Below are 25,967 nucleotides of genomic sequence, written 5' to 3' on the forward strand. Positions count from 1 at the left end.
GAACATGATGTTTGGAGATGTTACTGCTTCTTTAACCTTCCACGGAGCCCCCTTTTTTTAATTTTTTTTTTTTAATTACTGCTCCTTAGATTGTTGAGTACAATCAAACATTTGAAGTCTAATTTAGTTTCTACTTAGTTTCTATTTGTGAATTTGAAAGACTGTTGTGGATTTAATTACTATACTGAAAGCATTGTGTTTTGCAGGACTACTTTTTCTTCTTCCAATTAGAAAATTCAAAAAAAAAAAACAAAAGAAATAGAGGGTGAGCAGTAACAGTTTCGGATTTTGGAGAGTTCAATTGGTTAGATATAATTCAATGAAATTAGAAAAAAAGCTCAAAAATCGGTTTCGAACCGAACCGAACCAGTTCGGTTCGATTCGGTTTTCTGTCTTATTTGGTTCGATTCGATTTACATTTTGAAACAATTCAGTTAAATCGGTTTTGGCCGGTTCGATTCGATACCGAACCGAACCAACCGATGCACACCCCTAGCTGAGCGGGCTGAACCTGACTCTTGGAGGAGACTTAGAAGCCTTCAGATTATGGATTGTTTTAATGGGTCTGACCTTAGATCGGGGTGAGAAAATCCAGCGATCACCACAAATAATTTATAAATTAAATAAATATTTTTTAAAATTAAAAATTAATTAATGAATTTTATTGTATAAACAGACAAAATAATACGGAACTGACTAATTAGTGATAAGGAGTAAGGTAAACATCTCAATCAGTTAAGTTGAATGGTATTCAAGATTGAATATTTTTCAACACCTAAAATCAATAAATTTGGAGTGTGAATGAAATAATAATTTGAAAAAACGTGTTTCAATTAATTTAGCAGTAGAGAAAGCAACCCCATTTCCCAAAGAAAACAAGAATTCTCCTTGATACGTAAGTCAGGAATTGGCCAAAGAAGAGAAGAGAAGAGAAGATGGTGACTATTCAATCCCGTCTCGAATAAATGCTCCTATGCCTTAATAGACTTCACCAATTAGTCCACAATTTTACTTTCCCTTCCTTTCTATTTCCTCCACTCTCTCTTTTTTTTTTTTTTTAATTTTTATTAATAGACAATACTTATATATGTATTAAGTAATTAAAAATATATTTAAAATCAAATAAAATAAAAGTTAAAATTTCTTTTAGTTCTTATCACCTTTTAGAGTTGGACTTCCAATGAATAGTTGCTTTGAGGTTAGGAGTAATCAAATCAAGTTAATAGTCATCGGACTAGCTAAATCAAGTTTAATTGAATTTTAAAATGTTTAGATTTAATTTATTAAATTTTTTTAAATTTGCATTAAATTTAAGTTAAATATTTATAAAATCATGTTTTGTTCGGTTAAAATATTTATATTTTAAAGAGTAAAAAAAAAAAATGAATTGAGTCCAATTAATTACGATAGATTCACATAAATTTTGAGTGCCTTCATTTTTTGTAGATCGTCTCTTGTCTATAAAGAAGATGGAAATAATTATAATAGTCAAATCGATAATAATATATAATTATTATTTTATTCATAAAATAAAATAAGTAGCCTATTCATAAATTTTCGTATTCAGTTTTTATTCATCGAGTTTATAGTGAGAATTCTGATTAAATACGGCATATTCGTTGTTTGCTTATATAATCTTAACTCATCAAATTATTCGTATTCACATAATATTGAATAATTCTAAAAGTTAATTTAATTTAAAAATATTCAAATCAAGTACTACACAGTTCTAAACGATTGTTAAAATTTGAAACTGTAATTATAAATTTTAAATAAGTGAAATTAAATTTAAATATTAAATGATTATTGCTCGACTTATTTTATAAATTTAATGAACTTTTAGATCTAAAAACAATAACTTTAACACCAAATAAATTCAATTAAACGAACGTATTAATAAATCTATACTAAATAAATGAAATCTAATGACTTAAATATTAACAAAATTTTAAATTGGCCGTTTGAATTATTTAGAAAACAAACTAAATTCTCAAACGTTACCGAGTAATTTGATTCGCTTGGAGCCCCCTCTCTTATCTCTACAATCAATTGTGTCGATATTGACGTGGGATTTATAAAATAAATTTAATAAAAGAAAATATTCATTTTCAAGTCTCTGTCAACTTAGTACAAAAAATAAATAAAAATTTGCGTATTTATATTATATTAACTTCATATATATCGAGTATGGATAATTTGTTTTTTTAAAGATTCTTTTATAGTAAAAAATTACTAAGTATTGTAATATTGTGAAATTAATAAGTTAATTTTTATATTTTTTAAAAATATATTAAATAGATCTATATTTTAAAAAATTAAATTAAAATATTATTTTCAAGAATGTTACCATTAATATAAATAAATATTACTAATGCTATTAATTGAATTTTTAAAACTGTAAAAATTTATTTAATATTTTTTAAAAAATATTAAATAATAATTTTCTATTGCCATAATCTCAATATTAAAAAGAATAAACGAATAGTACAATACATAAATAACCGCCGTACCATGTAATAAGCACCAAATAAAACCTTCCTCAGATAGCAACGAATCAGAAATCATTGCAATAATCGTATTATAAAAAAAAAACGCCTCTTTCCAACAACCCCTGCTCATTTCTACTCCATAGATTCATCTCTTAGATTTCAGATTCACGTCTTACATTTCTTTCCTCCAAAGCTCCAATCTTTCGCGAGACCTCTTCTGCTCTATCATTTTCTTTCAACAAATTTTCCTCCTTGAGAAAAAAAAAAAACAACACAGACTCAGAACAAGAGTGCCATATGACAGTTGCTGGCATGAAAAAGCAGCGTGTCTTTTCTATTTGAAAATCGATCCTAGAAAGATTTCGTTTTTTTAAACAAGTCCGTTGATTTATCCGACTTAATGGGGTTCTTGTCTGATCCAACCGTTGATTTTTGCTTCCCTCTATGCCTCGACATATTCCCCTTGATTCTCGAGATTTAAAAGATTCTATTTTTCTCTTTGTTTGAAGCTTGATCCTCGTAGGAACTGCAGATTTTACTTTATATATTTAGTTGTCGTTTTCGCTTTAATTCGAACAAGATGAGGGTGGCAAAGTCTCAGGTGTGGCAACCCTGCAAAAAGAAGAGGTTTTGATATACGATCTTTGGGGACTGATAGAGGAAGACGGTGGATTTGCATTTTGCGATTTGGAATCTTCAATCTGAGGGGATTCCAGACTTAGATAGGGCAAGTAAGAGTGACTGAGAGAATTTGGAATCTTGCACACACTCAAAAACTTCGAGAGAGGGGTGGAAAATGGCTTCTCGAGGGAGTGCTGCGACCGGCAGTAGGACGCGCGTCGGGAGGTACGAGCTAGGAAGGACCATCGGAGAAGGGTCATTCGCCAAGGTGAAGTTTGCTAGGAATACAGAGACCGGAGAGAATGTTGCCATTAAGATTCTCGATAAAGAAAAAGTTCTCAAGCATAAAATGATCGGTCAGGTATCAATTAATTGTATTCTGTATCTTGTTTTTTGAATGGTTTTTGTTCTTAGCTTACCCATTAATTTCGTTGGATCCTATGATTTTTGCCTTTTCTTTTGGACGATTGTCTATTTGGAGCTGTTGTTTATTGGCTGCTGACTTGCTGTTTGGTTATCGAGAAAATGAGTTAGGGAAGAGGATAAAAAAAAAGAAAGAAAAGAAAAGAAAAAGGGGCAAAGTCGACTTGACGAGGTAGAATCGTCGGTTTGCAATCATGGAGGGTAGTTTATTAATTTAGAAGACTAGTCTTTTGTTACTGTTTTATTTATTTATTTATTTCCTGTTAGGTAAACGGTAAGCTTGATGTTTCTGCATTATTTTTTGTATTATTTTATTCAATTATTATTTCTCAACTCCACCGAAGGAAAAGGAAACTTAAAAATTTAAGTTTGAATTTGTCCTCTTTTTTGACAGTCTAAATTTGTCCCATCAATTTGCTTCGTCAGAGGACAAATAATTTTTTTTGGTAACTATTTTGGTTAAGCTACCTAGTACAGTAGTACTGTGACATCAAATACTCAGAAAAAGGAAATAACTGCTGTATCTTTTTTGATACTGTAAAATACAGTAGAGAGTAAAAAAAGATCAACTTCAGCTTGTTAACCAAATGAAAATATTTCTGGGTGTTGATGGTTACACATCATACTAATGATATCTCATATGTTTGGCGATTAGCTTAACTGCTGTTTTAGCTAATGTCAGATTTTTTTTTTCTTGTTTTCTCTTTGCAGATTAAACGTGAAATTTCGACCATGAAACTAATTAGACACCCAAATGTGATACGCATGTATGAGGTTTGAAGTCTGTTTTTACAAATTTTTAATTGTTTTCAACCTTTGTTATTTGATGTAGTAGCTTAGATTCTGATTTAGCTGATCTTCCTCTTACATTTTCACTGAGGTTTGCAATTCTTTATTATTTTTAATGTTCGCTACTTATGCACATGTTGACATTGTCAGTTCTATGGTTATGTAATTGACTTCCAGAGATATTTCTGTTGTAGGTGATGGCAAGCAAGACAAAAATATATATCGTTTTGGAATTTGTTACTGGTGGTGAACTTTTTGATAAAATTGTAAGTGGATATGTCCGAAGAATTACTTCCAACTCTTATGCCTTGTTCTGATTTTTGGCTGTTTCCTCGAGTTAGGCAAGCAAAGGGAGGTTGAAAGAGGATGAAGCAAGAAAGTATTTTCAGCAGCTTATCAATGCTGTGGATTACTGTCATAGCAGAGGCGTGTACCATAGAGACCTAAAGGTGGAAGATTTTACTTTCCTGCTGGTTTTCGCCTTTCACCCTCTGAATTTTTTCAGCAGGGTTTCAGAGTCTTTTTGTTATGTAAGATTAGAATGTTAACGTGGTTTTCAATTACAGCCTGAAAATCTGTTACTGGATGCTAGTGGAGTTCTTAAAGTTTCAGATTTTGGATTAAGTGCACTACCTCAGCAAGTTCGAGTAAGTGTAATGAATTCATGACTGGGATACTTCACCATTGATTCATTCATTATGTAACTTCTGAATATTTTATTGGAAAGATTCATTATCATTCCTTTTCCATTTGTGATTTAGGATGACGGGTTACTTCACACAACATGTGGAACTCCAAATTATGTTGCTCCTGAGGTATGCTAGTTTTATTGTGAATCATCTTTCTTGCCTTATCTAGGCTTCGTTCTCTTTTCTGATTATTAGGCGCTTCACTTATCTAGGTTATCAATAATAAAGGCTATGATGGTGCAAAGGCTGATTTATGGTCATGCGGTGTGATTCTTTTTGTCTTAATGGCTGGTTACTTGCCTTTTGAAGAATCCAACCTTGTGGCTCTCTATAAAAAGGTGACTAGTTCCATCCTTCCTTATAACTTTAGGTTGTCGGGAACACAAGATTTTTATTCTAGTCAAACAAAGGATGTAAAAAATTTCTAGTGTTTATCCTAGCCTTAAAGCAAGAGCAAACTCTTCACTTGATGATGTCTACTTCGAAAACTCTAATTTAACTAAATTTGGTGTGCATAGACAGAAGTTTTGCTTCGAAAATATTCGTTTAAAAGTTCTTCTGAAGCAAGCTCATTAAATGTACAAATTAACTCGAGACCGAGAGCTTCCAAATGAGCCAATCACAAGCTAGTTCTGTTGATCACTTGTACAGTTACTTTGTTATCAAATTCTTACCAGCTGTTGAATATATGTGAGATTGGAGAGTAGTTAGCAGGTTCATATCAGGTGTTGTAAAATAGGAACTATTCATGGTCAGGAAATGGCAACCTAGTATACTGTTGCACGTCTGTTACTCGTATGCTTTAATTTATTATATGTTTCCTATGTGATTACAGATATTTAAGGCAGACTTCACATGTCCTCCATGGTTTTCCTCAAGTGCAAAAAAACTCATCAAAAGAATCCTGGATCCAAATCCTTCGACGGTATGTTCCTCTCTTGCATTCTTTTGTGTATGTGTATGGAAAAGAATGCATCTCTGCATCAGGCACCTGTAAATTTACTTTGTATGCTAATGGTATTCAACAGCGTATTACTATTGCTGAGGTTATTGAAAATGAGTGGTTTAAGAAAGGATATAAGCCACCTGCTTTTGAACAAGCTGAAGTTAGCCTTGATGATGTGAACTCTATCTTCAATGAATCAGGGGTAAGATCTCATGTTTCCGTTGTTCATTTTGTTATTTTGCTCCTACTAAGTGCTTGAGCCTTGATTTTCTCTTTGTGAACAGGATTGTCAGAACCTTGTTGTGGAGAAGCGAGAATCTCCTATAGGGCCTGTGGCGCCTTTAACTATGAATGCATTTGAACTGATCTCTACATCTCAGGGTCTCAACCTCAGTAGTCTTTTTGAGAAGCAAATGGTATACTTTGTAAAGGCAATGCTTTCTTTTCATTTTTTTTTTTATAAATATAAATGGAATTTGAAATGTTCTGAAATTTTGCCAACAAGAAAAAGAAAAAGTACAAAAACCAATAATTTGTGAGTAGACATGGTTAAAATCTTGAAACAGTTGCTGGACTGAACTTTCAATAGTAACTATTGTGTCTCATAGTGTATTTTTTTCAATAATTCCATGTTTGGTGAATCGTACAGTTTGCATATGTAGTCACTAACTCAATTACAAAAACTTATCAGAGTTTATTTTTCCTGTTATGACCAGGGACTTGTGAAACGGGAAACTAGATTTACATCCAAACGTTCAGCAAATGAGATAATCTCAAAAATTGAAGAAGCTGCGACGCCTTTGGGTTTTGAAGTCAAGAAAAATAACTTCAAGGTTTGATTATGTCCTCTTCTCCAATCTCACTAGTGGTTTGATTATCCATCTCTTTTACCAATAAAGTGGTCTTACTATCCTGTTTCTTCCTGTCTGCATTGGTTTCACTTTGCTACTGCCTAATTGGGATTGTGAATGATGCTATGGATATGATCAACTCAATAAAGTTCTTTGAATGCTTAGCCATTTTGCGTGAGCTGGACAAACTGTTATTTGTCTGTTGCTGGCCAAAGTGTACTGTTGAAATTAGTGCTTAGTAACTTTTAGTTTGCTTGATGCTTGTTAGTTGATATAAGATGAAAATGAGAATATTTTCAGAAGTTCAGCTGTTTTTGCAACTATTGTTTTAGGCCAACTCTAAGCAGTTTGTTAATTCTGAATCATTTCTATTCCCAATTTCAGATGAAGCTTCAAGGGGAGAAGACTGGACGTAAGGGTCATTTATCTATTGCAACAGAAGTATGTCTTGAGGATTATCTGTGATGGAAAATGATTTTTCTATGGTATTACCATTATTCATTATTGAGTTTCTCTTTTTCCTTCCAGATCTTTGAGGTGGCCCCTTCTCTTTATATGGTTGAGCTTCGCAAATCTGGTGGAGACACCCTAGAATTTCACAAGGTACGTGTTAAGTAGTTGTGGTCGAGCGACTATGTTAAATTTGGCATCAGTAGGTGATGAGAAAATTTTAGACATAAAAGAATCTTAACTTTGACATCAATCAAGTGAATGCCTATGAAGCTAATCCTTCTTGTGGAATTCTTTTTTGAGTGCCCGCATGTTTTCTTTTGATGAAATGAGCTTTAACTCTGAAATCAATTGGCGTAACTTACAGTTCTACAAGAACCTGTCAGCTGGACTAAAAGATATCGTTTGGAGAACAATTGACGAAGAAAAGGAAGAAGGACAGCCTGAGATAAGTGGTTAGTATCTGTTAGCTGTTATTTTATGTGCAGTCTTTCACATATCTATATGATGAACTTTTTGAAAGCCAAAGAAATCTTTCTGCTGCTTCTCATTGTAGTTGTCTATGGACAATAGATTCATTTTTTTTACTACCTTTCAGGTTCTTCTGTCGTACCGGCATGAGATGTGGGCTGCTGTTAGTGGTTTGAATTGTCTAGTCCAAATATAATGGTTTGTAAAGACAGTATCTTAGCTTGCAGTGTTGATACTTCATAGACATTGTTATAGTTTTAAATGTTGTTGTCCAGAACTTGCTCCTGTACAAGAGACCTTAGTTCGACTCGGTTTGGCTTGGTTTGAACAAATAAATGTATGGTAGCTTATCTCTCTCTCTCTCGCTCTCTGTTAAACACACACAGGTTGGCCATGAAGGCCTGCCTTGATCTTTTTGCATGATTGCATCCCGGCTTACGTAGTTTGTTTTCAGAGATTGCTACTGCTATTTAATTTGCATACTTTTATTTCTAGTTTGGAATCCGGACGCCACGTCTCAAAGTAAAATGGGAGCATAAAATTAACAAGAATTCAATTTATTTTCCAATTTATTGATAAAAATTTACCAAATTATGGATACCCATAGATATTGTTAATCCTGTAGCATTGAAAACTTATCAAAAAAAAAAAAATCCATTTTTAAAAATTCATTTCAGTATATTTCGTCAATCAAATTTCAAATATATAGCTATTTGATCCCAAAATTTCACCATTATTAACACTTTCATTTATTTTTTTTAATTATAATTAAGTGAAAGTTGCATTTTAAACCATCTATTTAGTCATTATATTTTAAAAATCCAATCAAATTAGTTATACAGTTTCATACTTTTCAATAATTTATTCTTTATAGTTTAAATACACACAATAAATTATATTAAATAAATAATGTAATAATAGTGATTTAATTATATTTTCATTGGTGAGATTAATTTATTAATTTTTTAAAATTATAAACTAACTTAGTTGGTTTTTAAAAATATGAAAATTAATAAATTCAATTATAATCTATCCTTTTACAAATATAATTATGCACTCATCTTTTATGAGAGCATTTAGTATTTTATAGTACGGACATTTAGGAATAAAAATATTTAATAAAAAATTTAAAGACCGTTGAAGTATCAACTTATAATAATGATAATATTTAGTGTTGAAAAAGAAAATATTTAGTCAGTTTATTTCATATTTTTTAACATTTAAAATATTAAAAAAATTAATTAAGAGAATTTTTTATAAAATATAAATTATTTTAAAGAAATTGATTTTTTAAAATTAATTTTTATAATTTAAAATTTTTATTAAACTAATATATATTTTTTAAATTAAAATTAATAAAATATTGAATTATTCTGTTAAATTCGACGTTTTTTTTCTTTTCAATTCAACCAGAAATAAAATGTGTTTCACTGCTGACATAAGTATTACGCGCCACGCAAGATAGAATCCATACTCGCTGCAGGGGGGACGCCATTGACACGTATGCTCCAATTTTCCGCTTCGAAACGGGGGGAAAACCCGAAAAACCAAAATTTTCCCTTTGAAGAAGCGCAATGAGAGAAGAAGTTATCAGTTCCGGAGGGACCATGGATCCCACTCCTGCTGCGAGGTACCAGATTACTCGTCTCCCTTCTTTCTTGCCCCGGTGCATATACTCGCTCTCTCTCTCTTGATCTCTTATTCCTGGCTGTAGCTGTTACTGTTTGAAATCACTTCGCTTCTTTGAAATTAGGGTTTTCTGATTTTGTTGTTTCTACCTCTGCGTCGTTTGGGATACTTGGATGTTTGGTTTTTGGAAAGCTGAGGAAAAAATTTGGACAATAATTTTCAAGCTTTCTGGTTTTGCTACATTCAATTTCATTGAGCTCAAAATAATGGCCGTTGTGCTTCGTTTTCGATTGTTGTTGTTCACTTTTTTCTCAGGACCTTGATAGGGTAGTGACTATTGAGATAATTGGGATTATTATAATTTAATGTTTTATGGAAGACTTTGGCAGTGAAAGATAAAATGTTCTAATGAATCAGTTGCAATTATGTTATCGTTTAAGCATGCCTTTTTTTTTTCTTTTTTGGTTCTCATGAACATGAAGTAAGATGCTTTATGCGTGTTGCCTTCCTCCAGTTCTGCTGGGGCATCCTCGCCTGCTGTCCCAGCAAATACGCATGCTTCCAAAGCAGCCTCTCTTTCTGGTGTTGGCTCTCAATTACCATGGACCTCGTTGAGCACCAGTGCTGGTGGTTCTGTTCTTGGATCATCAAGGCCTTCATGCAGGCCATGGGAAAGGGGGGATTTATTGAGGCGGTTGGCTACTTTTAAGCCGTCAAATTGGTTTGGAAAGCCTAAGGTAACCCCAAAATTAATGAACAGTAGTTGTATACTGAAGTCGGGATTCCATGACATTTAAAATTCTGTAGCTTGCTAAAAGAGTAAATATCTGAGGCAATTATGTGGTCTGAGAATTATTTTTCATCATGTAGTTTAATTATCTGATTTACATGGATGCTTACCACCCAAACGTGCTTCAGAAGAAGGAAATGGGTAATTGCTGGGTGCTGGTTAAAGAGGAACAAAAATGTAGTTCCTAGAGATTCTGGGATCAAACGATTTTGTCCATTCACATTTATTTGATGGAGGCTTAAAAACCACAGTTGCCTTTAATATGATAGAGAAATTGCGAGAATGATAACTCTAAGCTTTAAGCTAGGCATCCAATAAATGTATGCGATTCATTGTAGCCTTACAAAAGTCATCTTCTCGTTACATAGAAAGTGCTTCAACTCTTTCATGTTATGGTTTGAACTAACTGAACCTAAACTAGTTTTGAGTCATGGCAGTAGCCAATTTCCAATGGAAATGCACTGTGGAAAGGGGATGAAAAGAATTATAACTGGAAGACCTGAAATGGTTATTTAGTGGAAGTGTTCGTGGTATTCTATACAGCGATGATAAGTTCCTCCAGTCTCAATTTTAGAACACTTTCATTGGAGTTGTATGATCATTGTTCCCAAAGAAGAGATTTTGCTATTTCACAGCACAATTAAATATATATTTCGGATTTAAGTAGTTGTGAGCTTAAATTATTCTGGTTTGAAGCGTCAGTTTCTCTTTTTAGTAATAGACATGGTTAAATTCTGGTCACGTGATTATCCTTTTTCTAATTTTTTACAGATTGCTAGTTCGTTGGCTTGTGCTCAAAGAGGTTGGATGAATATTGAAATTGATAAAATTGTATGCGAATCATGTGGTGCATGCCTGAGTTTTGTTTTGCTACCATCCTGGACGCCCACTGAAGGTTAGCTAGTGTAATTCCAGTACTTCAAATCTCAATCTCAGTCACAACACATACTGGTTTTGCCAGCATTGTTCTGTGTGTCTGATAAACTTCATAATGCACAACATTGATATTAAGTAGGAGCTGTCATATATCTGTGAACAGTAGAGAAGGTTTGAAAATAGATTAAGTAGATAAATTGACAAGAAAAGGCCTAGATCTTTTTTCCTTGGTGTCTAATGCAGAAGAGAGATGAAGGGATAATTTAGGTAGAATGGCAGAGGAGAGCTTGGAGCATAGTTATTAGAGCTGTTGTGGGACCAGGTAGATTGTTCACTTATTCAACCAGTGGGACGATGTTTCAATCAGTGGGTCATTAAAAAATAATTAAATACCATACCTATTAATATAAAGAATAAATTTAATTAGCTAATCTTTATTTTTTTAAAAAAAATTAAGATTTCATAAATCTTAACGGAATTTTTAAATTTATATAAAATATTTAAATTCTAAACAACACTGTTACTTTTTAGCTCAACATTTATAACCAATGCATAAAAACTTCTATAAATGAGTAACTATCTTCTTGATCAAGGTTTTCAAATTAAGCCCTGCCTATGAATGGGTAATGGTAGAGACTCACGGGTTTAAGATTCAATCAAAATGAAATTAAATGTTATGTATTATCTTGAATACATTGAATGTGTAATTTTAGTAAAATTATAAATTTATATGAAATAAATAGATTTTATTAAATTTTATAGGTGTATTATTAAATAATACTAGAAAATTTGAATAAATATATTTATTTTCATAAACCATTTGGCATTTTATTAAGATTTAAAATCTAAAATTAATAGTGTTGTATTATATAAAAAAATTGGGTCCTTTTATTTGTCATAAAAATAAAAATAGTTATAATGCATTTCATATACTATAACTTATTTTTCATGAAATAATGTGATAAAGAAAATTCTGAAATCAAATATATATTGAGCAAAAGAATATACAAATATCAAGTTAGCTCAATTGGTGGTGACTTCAAAGATCTCTCATGAACTCTTGGCTCAAATCTCTCAGCTAGCACTCGCTGCTTCACTGGGTCATTCCAGGTTTATTAACATTTATTTTGAGAATTGTCATTTCTGTTTCACTTGCTATTCTGAGCATGGTTTTAAATAATGGCCATTATGTAATAGTGCTTGGCTGTTTTGTTAACTGTTGCAACCTATTTTTGATACCCATGACTGTGACTGTGATTGCAATTTATATTTAAAACCTTGACTTTGAGTAATCACTTAAATATTTGTTATAGCTGAAAATTAATCTCAGAGCAAGTTAACTTGTTTTTCATGATTTGAAGCACTTCTTTTTTAAAAAAAGCTTTGGATAAAAGCCTCATGTTGCAATAAGATTGCTTGGAATGGTAGTGGTAAATTGTTGTGGCATACACTTTAGAAAATCAATTAAGGATGCTTTTTTTCCTAAATTGTCTTTTTTAAGGCCCGTGGTGTGTTCTGATTTTTTTTTTCTTTCTGTGATTGTGATGTTGATTGCATGGCAAATTGATGCATTCCTTATTTAGACAAATTTTATTTGCTTATTAGATCAATGTCTGTTCCCATATGTTAGCATCTTTATATCAATCTTTTTCCTTTCTTCTTCTTGAAGTTGAAAGTGCTGGTGAAGTATTTGCCAGACAGCTGGATGATGGCCACAAAACCAGCTGTCCGTGGAAGGGGAACAGCTGTCCTGAAAGCTTAGTGCAGTTCCCTCCAACTCCTCAGTCTGCTTTAATTGGGGGATATAAAGACAGATGTGATGGGCTCATGCAATTTCAGTTTCTTCCTATTGTTGCTGCATCTGCTGTTGAGCAGATGCGTGTTTCTTGGGGTCCAGTGGTCGACCGATTTTTGTCCTACTCACAGAATTTTACTTTTGGAGAAGGGGACTTTAAGCCAGAGGGCATACAAGAACTTGAAAACTCCAGAGATGGGGCCTCCTATTTGTATTCTCGTGTAAGATACATTATGCTCTTTTTGTTGCATGTCATTGTTCTGACTTTGTTTTAACTTTACCAATCAGCTAGATGTTGATGTTCTTCTAATTATGTCTTATTATTTCCTCATTATATTCATTTTGCAGGCCCAAAAGCTTATAAGTCTCTGTGGGTGGGAGCCAAGATGGCTCCTAAATGTTCAAGACTGTGAAGAACATTCAGCTCAATCAGCTCGGAATGGGTGTTCTTTTGGCCCTGCCCAGGCCCAAGTCCATCTTTCACATGACCCTGGTCCTAGCAAGAGAGCGCATTCTGCGTCAGCCACAAAGAACACTGGAAAGAATAGACTGGTAGCAGAGTCGAGATGTGATTCCAGGTCACCCTTACTAGATTGTAGCTTATGTGGTGCTACTGTGAGGATATTGGATTTCTTGACTGTTCCTCGACCTGCTTGTTTTGCTCCCAACAACATTGATATTCCAGATGCAAGCAAGAAAATGGCATTGACACGTGGAGTGAGTGCAGCAAGTGGAATAAGTGGTTGGGTTGCTGTTGATGATACAGAGAAAGAACCTACAGAAGACCGTGATGAGGTGGCAACAACAGACAAGGGTAAATTGCTGCAAAACACAGAAGTTGATCTGAATCTTACTATGGCAGGGAGCTTACCTTTTTATCTGCCAGACAAGGCAGCGATCCCTGAAAGTGTTCGTCATTTGGAAATGGGAAGAGATTTAATTATAGGTCAGCCTTCAGGCAGTGAGGTTGGTGATCGTGCTGCTTCTTATGAGTCACGCGGACCTACTCGTAAACGGAGCTTGGAAATAGGTGGCAGCTCAGATAACAGGCCTCATTTGATGATGCAACCTGTTGATAGTGTGGAGGGAACAGTCATTGATCGTGATGGTGATGAAGTAACAGATGGAGGACAATTTTCAGCTGGACCTTCAAAACGTGCTCGTGACTCAGATTTTGATACACACTGCTCACCATGTCAAAGAGATTCTTGTGGTGCCGGGCCTAGCCATTCAGTGGGTATGGAAATATATGCAGATGGAAATATGGTTAATTTATTTCGCCAAGGAAGTGACCAAGTTGTTGGAATTCCATCAGCTAGGGATTCAACTCGTGCATCATCTGTCATTGCAATGGATACAGTCTGTCATAGCACGGATGATTCTATGGAAAGTGTTGAGAACTACCCTGGAGATATTGATGATGTTCATTTCCCTTCTTCCAGTACACATGGCAATCTGGACATGAATGAGACATCTGAACTGAATTATAGCAATCAAGCCCAGCAAAGTATTAGTGTCAAATATGCTGCTGAAGTAGCTCATGGTGAAATGGGTGTGAGTAGTACAAATGACGGTGAAGAGATTTTCAATGCCGAAACTGTGACAGTTCAGGCCAGGGATGGTCCTAGTTTTGGTATTAGTGGAGGCAGTGTTGGCATGTGTGATAGTCATGAAGCTGAAATTCGTGGGGTTGATGTTTCTGTCCATAGAACAGATAGTGTGGTTGGTGATGTGGAACCCAGAGTAGAAGATGTTGAAAATCAAGGTCAGACTGGTGAATCTGCTCCTGGTCCTGGATTAATGGATGAGGTTGTTCCTGATGAAATAAACAGGGAAGATCCCCATGGTGGTGATAGCCAAGAGATGTTCTCTCGGTCTGTGGAAAGGGCTGATAGTGGCTCGAAAATAGATGGTTCTGCGAAGGCTGAATCTGTTGAAAGTGGTGAAAAGGCAAGTCAAAGCTGCAAGTTAGCTCTAGGTAACAATGATGGCCCTTCTCTTTCCTGCAATGCAAATATGTACTCTGGATATCAAACAACGAAGAAAGGGGTTGGCAAGGCTGGAAAATCATCCTCTACAAACAATGGGATAGGTATTCTTTTTGTCTTACACTTTTCTGGGTTTTCTGGAGCTATTGTGCTGTTCTTTTTTTCCTTGTAATATCCATGCATTGGATGATGTTTCATGAAGTAGATGTTGTGTGTAATTTTTTTTAGTCCTGTGCATGCTGAAGAGAGGCCCACTAACATAAAAGCATAGTTTATGGAAAGTTTAACTTGCTTTTTTGCTGTCTCTCTTTTGCTACCAGTGTGGTTGATGCATCACTCATACTTGATTTTTAGGGCCACCAAAAGGTGAAAGCAACTATGAAGAGGCTATAGAGTTTGATCCAATTATTCATCACAATCAGTTCTGTCCATGGGTGAATGGAAATGTAGCTGCTGCTGGCTGTAGTAGCCGGAGTTCTGGCAACAATGCTGATGCAGATGCACTGTGTGGGTGGCAGCTTACATTGGAGGCATTAGATGCACTGCAATCACTGGGGCATATTCCAATTCAAACGGTGCAGTCCGAGTCAGCAGCTTCTTTATACAAGGTCAATCATTTCACGTTGATTTTTGTTTTCTTTTGTTTGATTAGAAAATGGACAACTTTGACTTTCTTCTTTTGCTTTTCAAGTAGCTTCTTTGGTTTATATTTGTTTCTACTAATAAAAAACAACAGGTCATGCATTTCAGATGTAGCACTTTATTTGCGTGATTAGTGCAATAGCACTTTGACTGGGTTTGTACCTTGGAGTTGCAACTGCGTTTGAGGGGACAATATAGACACGATAGGACATAGTAACACAGGATAGAAGATGACTAACAGTTGTCCCATCTTATGCTTGGTATGAGTAGGATAAGTTAAATCCGATCAGGGGAGAGGCCGTTTTGTTTGTTTTGGGTATAATTTAGTAAAAGAGCAATATTTTAGTTGGCCAAGTGAAGCCCATGGACGTTGAGAGGGAAAAAAGAATGGTGATTGGATAGGACAATCTCTTCCTTTCTACTGTCCAATGAGTTCATTGGATGCCACATGATAGGGTTTTCTGAGTACCGTGGAGGGCTTGAAACCTGACTAATTCCTTTAGACTCCGTTTGTTTCACGAAAAATATTTTCTGACGTTGTAAGCCATTTTAAGGAAAATAACTTTCTCTTTTGAAAAGAGGAAGTTGTTATTAAGCCCTCTATATATAAATTTATTAATAAATTTTATTTTTAAATTGAAGTTAAGTAATGAAAAATAAGTTATCTTGTTGAAAAATATTTTCCACGGAAAATATTTTCTAAATACAAGTTATTTTCCGCAAATAAACGAAGCCTTAATATGGAAATCAAATACAAGTGGGGATTATTCGCTTGCATGTTCTGTCTTGACTACTGTACTAAATGCAACCTTTGTGCTAAATGATGAATCCATTTCCCAATGTTCTATTATGTAGTTATGTTAAAACTTTTCACCAGAAGTTAGGCTGCAAGTGCCATTTTAAGCCTCTGTTTCAATCAGTCAATTGCATTTACCTCCATCCAGACAAGTTTTCGTTTTAAGCTTTTAGGGGTAAATTGGCTAAACATGCCTGAAGTTTTCATTGGGTGTGCATGGGCATCTTCACTTTGAGAATAACATTAATTTCAATCTTGAGTCTATGTATGGAATATAAGAAAGGATTTATAGGCTAGTATTATTAATAATAAATAGCGACAATGACCATGTCTTTTTGGTGGAACCTTCAAATGCTGGGCACCGATTCCATGATCGAAATCAGTTGCCCCTTGTAAATGTGTTTGTTATCTTATGGTTATGCTACACTTTGTTTAAGTGTCCCTTTCTGTTCCAAGTGTCATATATATTTCAAGCAATAATAATTGTAACGCATGCCAAGTCACTGATTAAGCTTCTGGAGTGTAAGTTCCATATAGGTTAATAGTCCAAAGATCCTTCCTGCCTGCCACCTGGAGATGACATTTCTTCTAAATACATGTGGTTAAACTACTAATGAATTTTCCTGACCTGAATGCTGAGTCCTAGCTCTGGTGTAAAGATACAGAGCTGGCCATTCCTTTTTTATTTGTTGTTCAATGTTCTCTTTTGTCCTTTGTCTTCTCCAACTTTGGATTTTGTTTCAATTCTTACCCCCTTTTAACTCAACATGTATGTGACACACAGGACGATCATCAAACTCCTGGTCAGCTCCTTCGACGGCATTCCATGAACAGAAGCCATGGGCAGCATTGATATTTAATCAAAATAGCAAAGGTACTTGCAATCACTAGAAAGATCATTTCAACTCTAAAATTTTGCCCTGAGCTTCCCGTGGTGAACTAGTTATACAACTTTTTACATGTAATGGTCATTGACTAGAATGAAGGAGTTTGTGCTGTCCCATTTTTATTTGATTAAGGATTGGAATTCAGTGAGAGAGAGAGAGAGAGAGAGAGATTAAGTTGTTTGAAAGAAAAAAATAAATTATGGGTTGAGTTGAATGGAGCATACACAAGTAAAATAAAGAAAAGTTGAGAGTTTTGTGGGAATTGATTATTGGACCCTTGAGGTGAAGTCATGCCATCTATGAATGGAGAAGTAGGCCAAAATTGAGGAACTCAAGTTTGGAGGGGAAAGAAAAGATAAATGACCAGTGCTGCCATGCATGTAGGAACATATTTGGATAAAACGAGCAGAAAGTTGAGTAGAACATTTCGAACTCTGTCCTCCATGTTGGTCGGATAAACTGATCTGAACATGTAAATTCATGCTTCATAAGCCTTACTATAGAACTCTCACAAAATTCATTTCTTTTGAGACGAGTTCTTTTTAAGAATGCAAATCATGCAACTGTGATTATAAAATTTCTTATGCAAATGCTATGTAGGATGAAACTGCATCAGTTTTGGAACTTGGAAGTAAGCTGGAAAGTTGCAGCAATTTTCGTTTTATTTCCTTTCCCTTTTTTCCCTTATCATGGTTGGATATTTGTAAGATACTCGAAAAATTTGAGGTGCTGTTTTATGCATCATAATTTGCGTGTTCTTTTATATTCAAGCTCTTTGCTTCACTTTTATTATCACGATCTCAAATTCGAATCAAATATAATAAAGATCCTTGAGCTTTTTATTTCTGCAATATTGTTGGATTCTCTTGTATTGAAATTTGAAATCATGCGGGTAGTTGCAAGTTTAAGAGTTCAATCTATTTGCATCTTAAAGGAGTGATTATATCTTTATACTCAAAGGTCAATTTGTTATATAGTCTTTATATATATTATCACTTCTAATACTTGCCCCTCTCTATTTTGAAAAATAGATCAAAACATCTTTAAGGTTTGGTTTGGTTTTGTTTACAAAATGGTCCCCTCGTCCATTTTGCCATCGCCATTCACGCTCCTTTACCTCTGTTGTGATGATATTTTTAGCGCGCTCAATTTTACACGAGAACCTTAATTCCTCAATCCTCAGGCCCATGAAACCTAGAAAATTGTCGAGACTACTCCCAGATTTCCTTAAGACTCGAAATGTCTGACAGGGGAGTGATTGAGTTGTTTAAAATGCAATGGACCATTCTGAGAGGTCCTCTATAGGGTAGGGGGCAAGTTTCAGCAGAAGGATTGTGGTTTCTGTAGGGTCATCAGGTGAATCCTGACTAGCGTGCGTCGGAATACATTGTGGTTTTATATCAGCTTGCACATGGAAGCACAAGTGAAAGATGGGCAACCCATTATAATTCGATGGAAATTACAGTCCAAAAACACATTATTATGTCAAGGGTGGAATATGAATGATTGATTAAGAACAACTGATCTGGGAGGTGGAGTTGGAAGAGTGTTGTTTTGAATACAAACCCAAATACCAACTCATATTAACAATACTATCATTCTTATCTTCATCTCGTCTTAGGATGGAAGAAGAAGGCAAGCTAGGCATCAGATGAACATATAAAATTTTTGAATAAGTGTTTCTTCTCCATTCTTCAAATGTTCTAGCTAACTTGCCCCTGGTTTCCAACTTACTTCACAAAACTGAATACAAAAGAATCCTGAACTGTCCACTAGTTAAACAAGATATCTTGGGAGATGAATGCAGCCCATGCGTCCTGTAAACACGTGCGACAAGTTTGTTACCATCAAAATCATTATCCAGTACTTTGCTAATGGAATCTCATTTTGGTTTATTGATTTCTTTTCTCCGTCTACTGAAACAATTTTGGAAAATCTATTGAAATAAGTTCTTTTGTATACCTGGAGGATGGAGAAGGCCTTTTCTGCAACGTACTTTTGTTGTAGTGTAGCCCCTCTTTGTTGCAATTTGTCTGGGTGGAGACACAACCTTGCTTTCTGATAGGCCTTCTTTACATGTGAGCTTTCAATAAGGCTGGTTAGAGGGGTTGCAGGCCACCCGCTGTTGAGCCAGAGAATCTGAATTCAAAGCCAACAAAATTATTTTTCACATGCAATTCCATGAGCATCCCCACACTGACAAATCCCAGCAAACACAAGAAAAGATTGGAGATATTACATGATGTAGTGTTGAAAGCAGCAAACGTATGTTGGTCTCCTTGCCGGCTGACCATAACTGGATATCTTCATCCAGTAGCTCCAGCTCCATCTGTAATTTTTTGCGGATAAAAAACAGAGCATCAGTGAATCTCATTCCTTATGTTTTAACTAAAATGCTACAAGTTGTAACTTCATAACACTATTATTTTTATGGATGTCATCAGAAATCTCATTCCTTTTGATGTTATCCTCGTATTTAAAAAGAAATTTTCAGGTCACAGGCAACGCATCACTTGTTGCAAGAAAGCTGTCAACTCAAACCCAAGCTTTATTTTATGCATAGTGCCCATCGACTCTGATAGCATTAGGAGCTTACATCTTTTTCTGATTGTTCTATTTCTTCTTCACTTCTCCATTTCTTTAACTCTTCTTCCTGTGAAAGTAGAAGGTATGTGTGATAAGTGATCCCCAGCTCTTTCAATATTGCATTCCCTTATGATCATCACTATTGATTATTCAAGCGCAAGAAAACAAATGCCACATTCAGGTTAGTACCCCCATACATGCACATGCCTGGTGGAGTGATTCTTCACTAATTATGATATTGCACTAGTTCTATGCATAGATGCTATCTTCAGTTTGGATAGGCTATTAGATTCTTGACATTATTACAAGTGACCAGCACAGGCAAATTTTAATATAGTCTTCAGTGAACTCTGTTTCAAGCACCGAGTCATTCATAAACCATCCATACTTTATTGTTTATACTTTCAGAAAACAGTACTTTACCGTGGGAGATTGCGTACTTCCATGTCCATCCATTTGTGATGATATAAATTCATGCGAGTTTGGCCTTTCTGCAGAATTCGCGGACAAAAGAAAAAACTTTGTCATTTATCCTCACAACTACTCAATGTGAAATTTGAGGTCAAACTATGAGTTATGATATCACCTTCTACCTCAGCTGAGAGATCTTCCTTTTTTTGTCTGTCAAAACTTTGTGCCTGAAACTTCTCCTTAGCCCACGCAATTGCTTCATCAATGGAAATTGCTTCACTTGCTACTTCTCTATGATCAGAATTGATCTCAATGACATAAGAACTAATAACTTCATCTTCTTCCTGTTCCATTTCTTCTTCTGGCATTAAATTAGACTGCTTACCAGCACTTGCCACCTGTTCTTGACAAAGTGAAGAGACAGGAGAGGAAGTGGAGTTAAGCTCTAAATCGTCCACAGATACCTTGATGCTTGGATATGAATTGGGATCAAGACTAATGGTTTCTGGGGATGAGATCTGCCGTGAAACTGTGATATAGGAGCTTCTGAAACTGTCATTGTATTCATTTTCCATGTAATACTCGTCAGAAGGAAAATTGCTTGAAAAAGAGTGCATCTCTACTTTCCTTGCTTGTTCTTCAGGTCTCATTGCAGTGGTGGTCCATCTATAAGGCACATTGATAGGCCTGCAAGAAGATGAACATCTAAGCTCTCTCCACCTTTTTGATGCCAATTATTTTTTCCACAAAACAAGCCATACTAGTTATCCACCAAAGAAAAGAGATTAACTGGAAAAAAATATAAATTAAAAAGGCGTATACTTACTCTTGGTATGAAGCTAACTAATACGGAGGTGAAAAGTGAAAGAATAAAACATCAAAGTAACTGTTCCTAGAATTTCCGAAGAGTTGGAATGGTAAATGTTTGTTGAAGGTGAAAAACTGTCGACTACCCAATTAAGGAATCTGAAGTAAAGTGAAATGGCTTGTGGAGCCACGTCTACCCCACAAAGCATGTGAAGAATCATCTCCAAGAAAATTTAGTATCAACTTGCCCATTGCTTAAAGCATCATAACAATGATGTCTTAACAAAGTCCATGATGGTGGCTTTGCTAAAACGAAGGATCGGTGGCTAACTAGCCAACTGTGGAATCTTGGAGCACAGCCCGTTTGGCCATTAATCTTTAATACCTTTTGTACACTTAATTTCTATCTAGCCACAAGAGGGCATAAATGTCAATATGATAAATCTAAACTGAGAAACCGTTAGTTTTCTGCATACCTGAGCTTCGAAGCAAAAGAAGACAATGCAACATCATCGCCGGTCACTGGACGCCGATGAGGGCTCAGCTCCTCTGAACTCAGCACCGACGAGGAATTCGACTTCGATTTAGCCTTAGAGTTAGGCTTCGATCTGTCCCTCGACCTCCGATCCTCCTCCCAACCAAAAACATCACCGTAGAATCCCTCACCCTTAGCAGGGATCCTGAAAGCCGGCAAGCTCCGTCCTCCACCACTCTTCTTCTCGATGGAAGTAACAAACTCCGGCGGACGGAAAATGTCCTCGTAAAAAGAAGTGGATGATCTAGTGAAGTCGGCTGAGTATTTACGGGACAAAACGCTGCGAGGTGGGCCGCCGAAAACGTCAGCGAAGTCGTCAGGGTCCAGGGCCTCCATGGAAAGTCTTGTGGCGGCAGCCGACGTGTCTTCCATGGAACGGCGCCGTGGTAAGCTGGGCCTTCCCATCCGCATTCGCCCGGACTCGTCCATACGCATATATCTGAAGTTGGTTTAGCTTCCGAGAGGACTCATAAGCTAATATACACACGCGAGTACGCGACTGCATGAGAGAGCGCTTTGAGAAAAAGGTGGCAGCTTGTCCGATTAATACTCTTTAGTTGTAATTAAAATTAATTTTCATTTATTTATTTTAAATGCAATAAATTAATTTAAAAAACTTAAATTTAATATGCAGGGATTTTTTTTTTCTTTTTTAAGAAAAAAAAAAGAAAAAGAAAATGAAGATAATGGGAGAGAGAGATGCATGGTGAAGTGGAAATCATCATCAAAGTTGGCACTCTGCAGTCTCCATGCTTAACTGGAAAGTTGTTTTTGGATGAAAAGAAGGGTTTCAAACCCCACATCCAAATATTAACTACGCCGTAGTTGCTTTATTAACATTCTTAATTTTTATTAAAATCAAATATTAAAAATAAATTATTTTATTAAAAAAATTTACAAAAAATATTTTTCACATCGATCTAAATTATTTTTCACACATAAATTTGTTTAATTTAGCTTAATAATAAAATGCATGCTTGTTTGATTTTAAATATACTTTGCTAATAATTAGTCAAAAGATTGAATAAAAACTATACAATTAATGAGTTATATAATATATATCTATATCATTTTCTTCTATCGATCAAGTGAGATTATTTTAAAATAAACATTCAAAATTAAAATCTCATTTTTTTTAAAAAATTATTTCAATATTGATAAATTTAATTTTCCACTTATGCCATGATAGATCTGATTTTCTTTTTATTCTATGATAGATTTAGTTTTCTTCTCGCTTCATCATATGGGTCTCTTAATGTTCAATTTGATGAAAAAACCTGTAAAATAAAGAAAGATGGTCAGAGATCTACCGGAGATGTTCCGGTGGAAACCTTTCGACGTTCAAGTTAGGTGGATAAACTAGTGTCGTAGGCAAGATTTGTAGAGAAAAAAAAAATTAGAGTCTAGAAAAAAAAAGAAAGAAAGAAGAGACCTCTCTGCTAGTGATGTATAACTGCATCTCTGCTATAGTGTCATCTGTCTGTCACTCAGCTCTGTACGTATGGATGTGTCAGATCCCCTCTCCATGCTAGACTGCCATTTAATTCTCCCTGGCACATATGCAGGCAAAGCTACAAGGTGACTGGACTGCTTCCCTACTTCTTGCCACGTCACCGAGCTAGACTCCCTTCAGATGGGCCCACGCGTGTGACCTGTCTGGCCTGCTTCTCGTTGCTGGACTGGGGCACACCACGTTGGGTTGGTTGGCTTTGAGAAACTGGTAGGCCTTAAGCCTGCGTCCTTCTTTTAAAATCTGTCCTTGCCTTCAATTATAGAAAACTCAACGGTCATCAAATATTATTATATTAATTTTAGCTAAGAGAAGGTTATAGTAAATATCTAATAGCCAAGTTAGACGAGACAAAAGCTTAACCTCATATCATATGCTCTTAAGCTAGCTTTTAAAAAAAAAAAATTTGAGTGAGTTAGAGCTTTTAATTTTAAGAGAGTTTAATTTAGTTACACAATCTATTTTAATTTGCACAAATTTTAGAAATACTTATAATTTTGTATTTGGATATTGCCATTATTAATAAATCAGTTTTTATATTTTTAAAAATTTATTAAAATATTTTTTTTATTAACAAAATAATTACTCCGTCTATTTTTATTGTTAAAAATATAAAAAAAAAATCAAATTACCCATTCTCCCCTCTTCCTCCTTTTTCTTTTTATTATTTTTTTCCGTCAATAAAATAGTTATTTCATCTATTTTTTACGGGTAAAACTATACTGAAAAATGAAATTATTATTCCTCCACCTTTAAAATTATAGAAAAAAATTAATTAATAAATTTTTTAAATTGTAAAAATTAAATAATAAAATACTTAATAATTAAAATTAATAAAAAAGTAAGAATTAGAATTTTTAATAATTTATGTAACCCAACTCTACAAATAATTTAGCTATTTGCTTATAACAGTACATCATTTCCTTAATCATTACTTTGTATGAACTGATAACTATATATATATATATATATATAATAAAAGTAATTTTATAGAAAACACTCTTAAAATTAATTTAACTAATTTATTTTTTTAAAAAAAATATAATTAGATAAGCTTTGAAAACCTAGTCTTTGACTTGGTTTGGAATGGATTTCTAATTATAAAAGCTTTACCTAGCCAAAGGGTATGATTATGAACAACACAAAAGAATATATGCATGGAAAAATAAACCAAAAACACAGAGACAAAATTAAAGGTGGCTAAATCATTTCCACTAAAATCTGGTTGCTTCCTGCCACTTTCAACTCTATAATTGCCCTCTCAATTTTGATTCCAGCTTCTTAAATGTCATGTCTTTATGTTTTCTTGCTTCCTTTTAATATTTCTATAAATTATTACTATGTTTACTCAACTTCTTTCCATGTAATATAATCAGGGAGAGAGCCAATGTGGGGCCAAGGGGATATGGGTTTCTCTGGAAAAAATTTTAAATTGTATAGAGATATTTAGGTAGTTTTACATATAATAGAAAAAATTATTATTAGATTTTTTTATATTTAAAAATTTTATTAACAAGTCTTTATTCTAAAATTACTCAATTAAAATATTTTATAATTTATAAAATTAAATTTTTAATTTTTTTATTAAATAAATATTCTTTATCTGCCTTTGATTAGTTCGTTTAATTTTAATTGTTCATTTTATTTTATCCCTCTTATTCTCTATTTATTTTAATTCAAAAAATTTAAAATTTCAACTCCAATACATAATTTTTTAAAAAAATTATTTATTTATTACATAATTTAATTATATACGCTACTTTTATTGTTAAGAAGTAATTATCTCACTTAATTAATTTTTAATCTATTTTTATAACTAAAATTATTTGTCAAACTATTTAAATTTAGAGAAATAAATTTTAAATTTTTATAAATAAAAGTATTTTTATTAATTAATGAGTTTTATGGATTAATTAAATTTAAAAAATAATTTAATTTTAAAAAATATAAATTTAATGGATAATAGATTATATAATTTAAATTTAAAAATACTTAAATATAAATAAGTATTATTTTTTTATAGATAATAGGTTAGATTATTTAAATTTTAAAAAAGTAAAATGGAAATATTGTTTCAATAGTTAATAGGTTAGATAATTTAATTTTTTAAAAAATAAATATTATATTAAATTGTTATCTTACTAATATTTTTTATGAGTTTGCATATATGACAATCGTATCAAAAAGAGTTTTTTTTATAATAAATATTATTAATAGTGGATTTCATAAGAGAAAACCGTTAATCGATTGATAGTTAGTTTATATTGAAACATATATTTGTAAAATATATTTTAATTAATAAAAGTAAATAAATCGTAATTTAATTATAATATTTTATTATTTTTTATAAATTTTAAATATATATTTATTTTATGCGTTTTATTTTAGGTGTTTTATTTTTACTAACAATTCATTAAAATTTAACTCTTAAACAAAATTTCTGAATCCGTCCTAATATAAGGACCTTTAAATCAGTTTGATTTAATTTTGTTATTTCAAACTAAACTTTTGTAAATATTTGTAATTTTTTATTTTCAATTTCAGGAGAATAAATCAATAATAAAATAATATATAAAAAGTTACCAATTCTCATAAGTGTATTTTCTCAAATAAAATCCAATCTCATTAATATATATAGAGATGAGCTCTTGAGCAGAGAAGTTCAAAGGACATTTTTTCAAACAAAACCCAATCTCAGTAATAATATTTAAAATAAATCAATATCTCAAATTTTAAGTCAACATAAAATTAGAAAGAAGAAATTGATGAGCACTTGAGTAGAGAAGCGAAAAATTGAAAGAAGATGACAGGACCGACGGCGACACCGTTCGCAATACAAGATGGCAGCCGATGATTGATGATGATGGAAAAAGATTGATGGTCTTTGGTGGAGGTTGGGAGGGGATTAGGGATTTTAATTTTTAAGTAGAAGAGGGAAGAGTGAATGGAGAATGGGGAAAGAAAGAAAAGGGTCGAAGGGGAGAAA

General features: G+C 33.7%; 3 protein-coding genes across 8 annotated transcripts; 2 read left to right on the forward strand and 1 right to left on the reverse strand.

The window, feature by feature from the left end:
• The first annotated feature begins 2,562 nt into the window (after positions 1-2,562).
• Positions 2,563-8,082, forward strand: LOC110605105 (CBL-interacting serine/threonine-protein kinase 23). 2 transcript variants are annotated; one of them, XM_021743427.2, is made up of 15 exons: positions 2,563-3,471; positions 4,245-4,307; positions 4,517-4,588; positions 4,664-4,771; positions 4,889-4,969; positions 5,084-5,137; positions 5,224-5,349; positions 5,847-5,936; positions 6,040-6,159; positions 6,242-6,373; positions 6,674-6,790; positions 7,193-7,249; positions 7,337-7,411; positions 7,626-7,713; positions 7,857-8,082. In XM_021743427.2, exons 1-15 carry the CDS (start codon positions 3,286-3,288, stop codon positions 7,877-7,879), a joined length of 1,392 nt encoding a protein of 463 aa, XP_021599119.1. In that variant the 5' UTR covers positions 2,563-3,285; the 3' UTR covers positions 7,880-8,082. The 2 variants fall into 2 exon arrangements, with proteins under 2 accessions (XP_021599119.1, XP_043808508.1); XM_043952573.1 differs by lacking the exons at positions 2,563-3,471; positions 4,245-4,307 and adding an exon at positions 4,333-4,413.
• Positions 8,083-9,195: 1,113 nt separating this feature from the next.
• On the forward strand, positions 9,196-17,983 carry LOC110604723. 3 transcript variants are annotated; one of them, XM_021743001.2, is made up of 8 exons: positions 9,199-9,395; positions 9,873-10,095; positions 10,920-11,043; positions 12,694-13,040; positions 13,168-14,911; positions 15,162-15,415; positions 17,030-17,119; positions 17,733-17,983. In XM_021743001.2, exons 1-7 carry the CDS (start codon positions 9,304-9,306, stop codon positions 17,096-17,098), a joined length of 2,853 nt encoding a protein of 950 aa, XP_021598693.1. In that variant the 5' UTR covers positions 9,199-9,303; the 3' UTR covers positions 17,099-17,119; positions 17,733-17,983. The 3 variants fall into 3 exon arrangements, with proteins under 3 accessions (XP_021598695.1, XP_021598693.1, XP_021598694.1); XM_021743002.2 differs by having other exon boundaries at positions 9,199-9,359; XM_021743003.2 differs by lacking the exons at positions 17,030-17,119; positions 17,733-17,983 and having other exon boundaries at positions 9,196-9,395; positions 15,128-15,313.
• A 597-nt stretch (positions 17,984-18,580) lies between these two features.
• Positions 18,581-21,974, reverse strand: LOC110604691 (putative tyrosine-protein phosphatase auxilin). Of its 3 annotated transcripts, XM_021742961.2 has the most exons (7): positions 21,413-21,974; positions 20,305-20,816; positions 20,142-20,209; positions 19,729-19,785; positions 19,372-19,461; positions 19,095-19,271; positions 18,581-18,949 (listed from the first exon to the last, which is right to left on the reverse strand). In XM_021742961.2, the coding sequence occupies exons 1-7, from the start codon at positions 21,904-21,906 to the stop codon at positions 18,905-18,907; spliced, it is 1,443 nt and encodes a 480-aa protein (XP_021598653.1). In that variant the 5' UTR covers positions 21,907-21,974; the 3' UTR covers positions 18,581-18,904. The 3 variants fall into 3 exon arrangements, 2 of the variants coding, with proteins under 2 accessions (XP_021598653.1, XP_021598654.1); XR_002486287.2 differs by lacking the exon at positions 19,729-19,785 and having other exon boundaries at positions 20,312-20,816; XM_021742962.2 differs by lacking the exon at positions 19,729-19,785.
• Positions 21,975-25,967: the final 3,993 nt, after the last annotated feature.

The sequence above is a fragment of the Manihot esculenta genome, chromosome 17, assembly GCF_001659605.2.
Source record: "Manihot esculenta cultivar AM560-2 chromosome 17, M.esculenta_v8, whole genome shotgun sequence".
In the NCBI taxonomy this organism is placed as follows: Eukaryota; Viridiplantae; Streptophyta; class Magnoliopsida; order Malpighiales; family Euphorbiaceae; genus Manihot; species Manihot esculenta.

What these genes read in the sequence shown, in the direction of transcription:
- LOC110604723 (XM_021743001.2), top strand. Translation starts at nt 9,304, where the DNA reads ATGAGAGAAGAAGTTATCAGTTCCGGAGGGACCATGGATCCCACTCCT. An exon ending in CCTCCTATTTGTATTCTCGT is followed by an intron (nt 13,041 to 13,167) that starts GTAAGATACATT and finishes TTCATTTTGCAG; the next exon opens with GCCCAAAAGCTTATAAGTCT. An exon ending in CAGCAGCTTCTTTATACAAG is followed by an intron (nt 15,416 to 17,029) that starts GTCAATCATTTC and finishes TGTGACACACAG; the next exon opens with GACGATCATCAAACTCCTGG.
- LOC110604691 (XM_021742961.2), bottom strand. Translation starts at nt 21,906, where the DNA reads ATGCGTATGGACGAGTCCGGGCGAATGCGGATGGGAAGGCCCAGCTTA. An exon ending in TGCTTTCAACACTACATCAT is followed by an intron (nt 19,272 to 19,371) that starts GTAATATCTCCA and finishes CTTTGAATTCAG; the next exon opens with ATTCTCTGGCTCAACAGCGG. An exon ending in AGGCCTTCTCCATCCTCCAG is followed by an intron (nt 18,950 to 19,094) that starts GTATACAAAAGA and finishes ACGTGTTTACAG; the next exon opens with GACGCATGGGCTGCATTCAT.
- LOC110605105 (XM_021743427.2), top strand. Translation starts at nt 3,286, where the DNA reads ATGGCTTCTCGAGGGAGTGCTGCGACCGGCAGTAGGACGCGCGTCGGG. An exon ending in TCAAGAAAAATAACTTCAAG is followed by an intron (nt 6,791 to 7,192) that starts GTTTGATTATGT and finishes TCCCAATTTCAG; the next exon opens with ATGAAGCTTCAAGGGGAGAA. An exon ending in ATTTATCTATTGCAACAGAA is followed by an intron (nt 7,250 to 7,336) that starts GTATGTCTTGAG and finishes TTTTCCTTCCAG; the next exon opens with ATCTTTGAGGTGGCCCCTTC.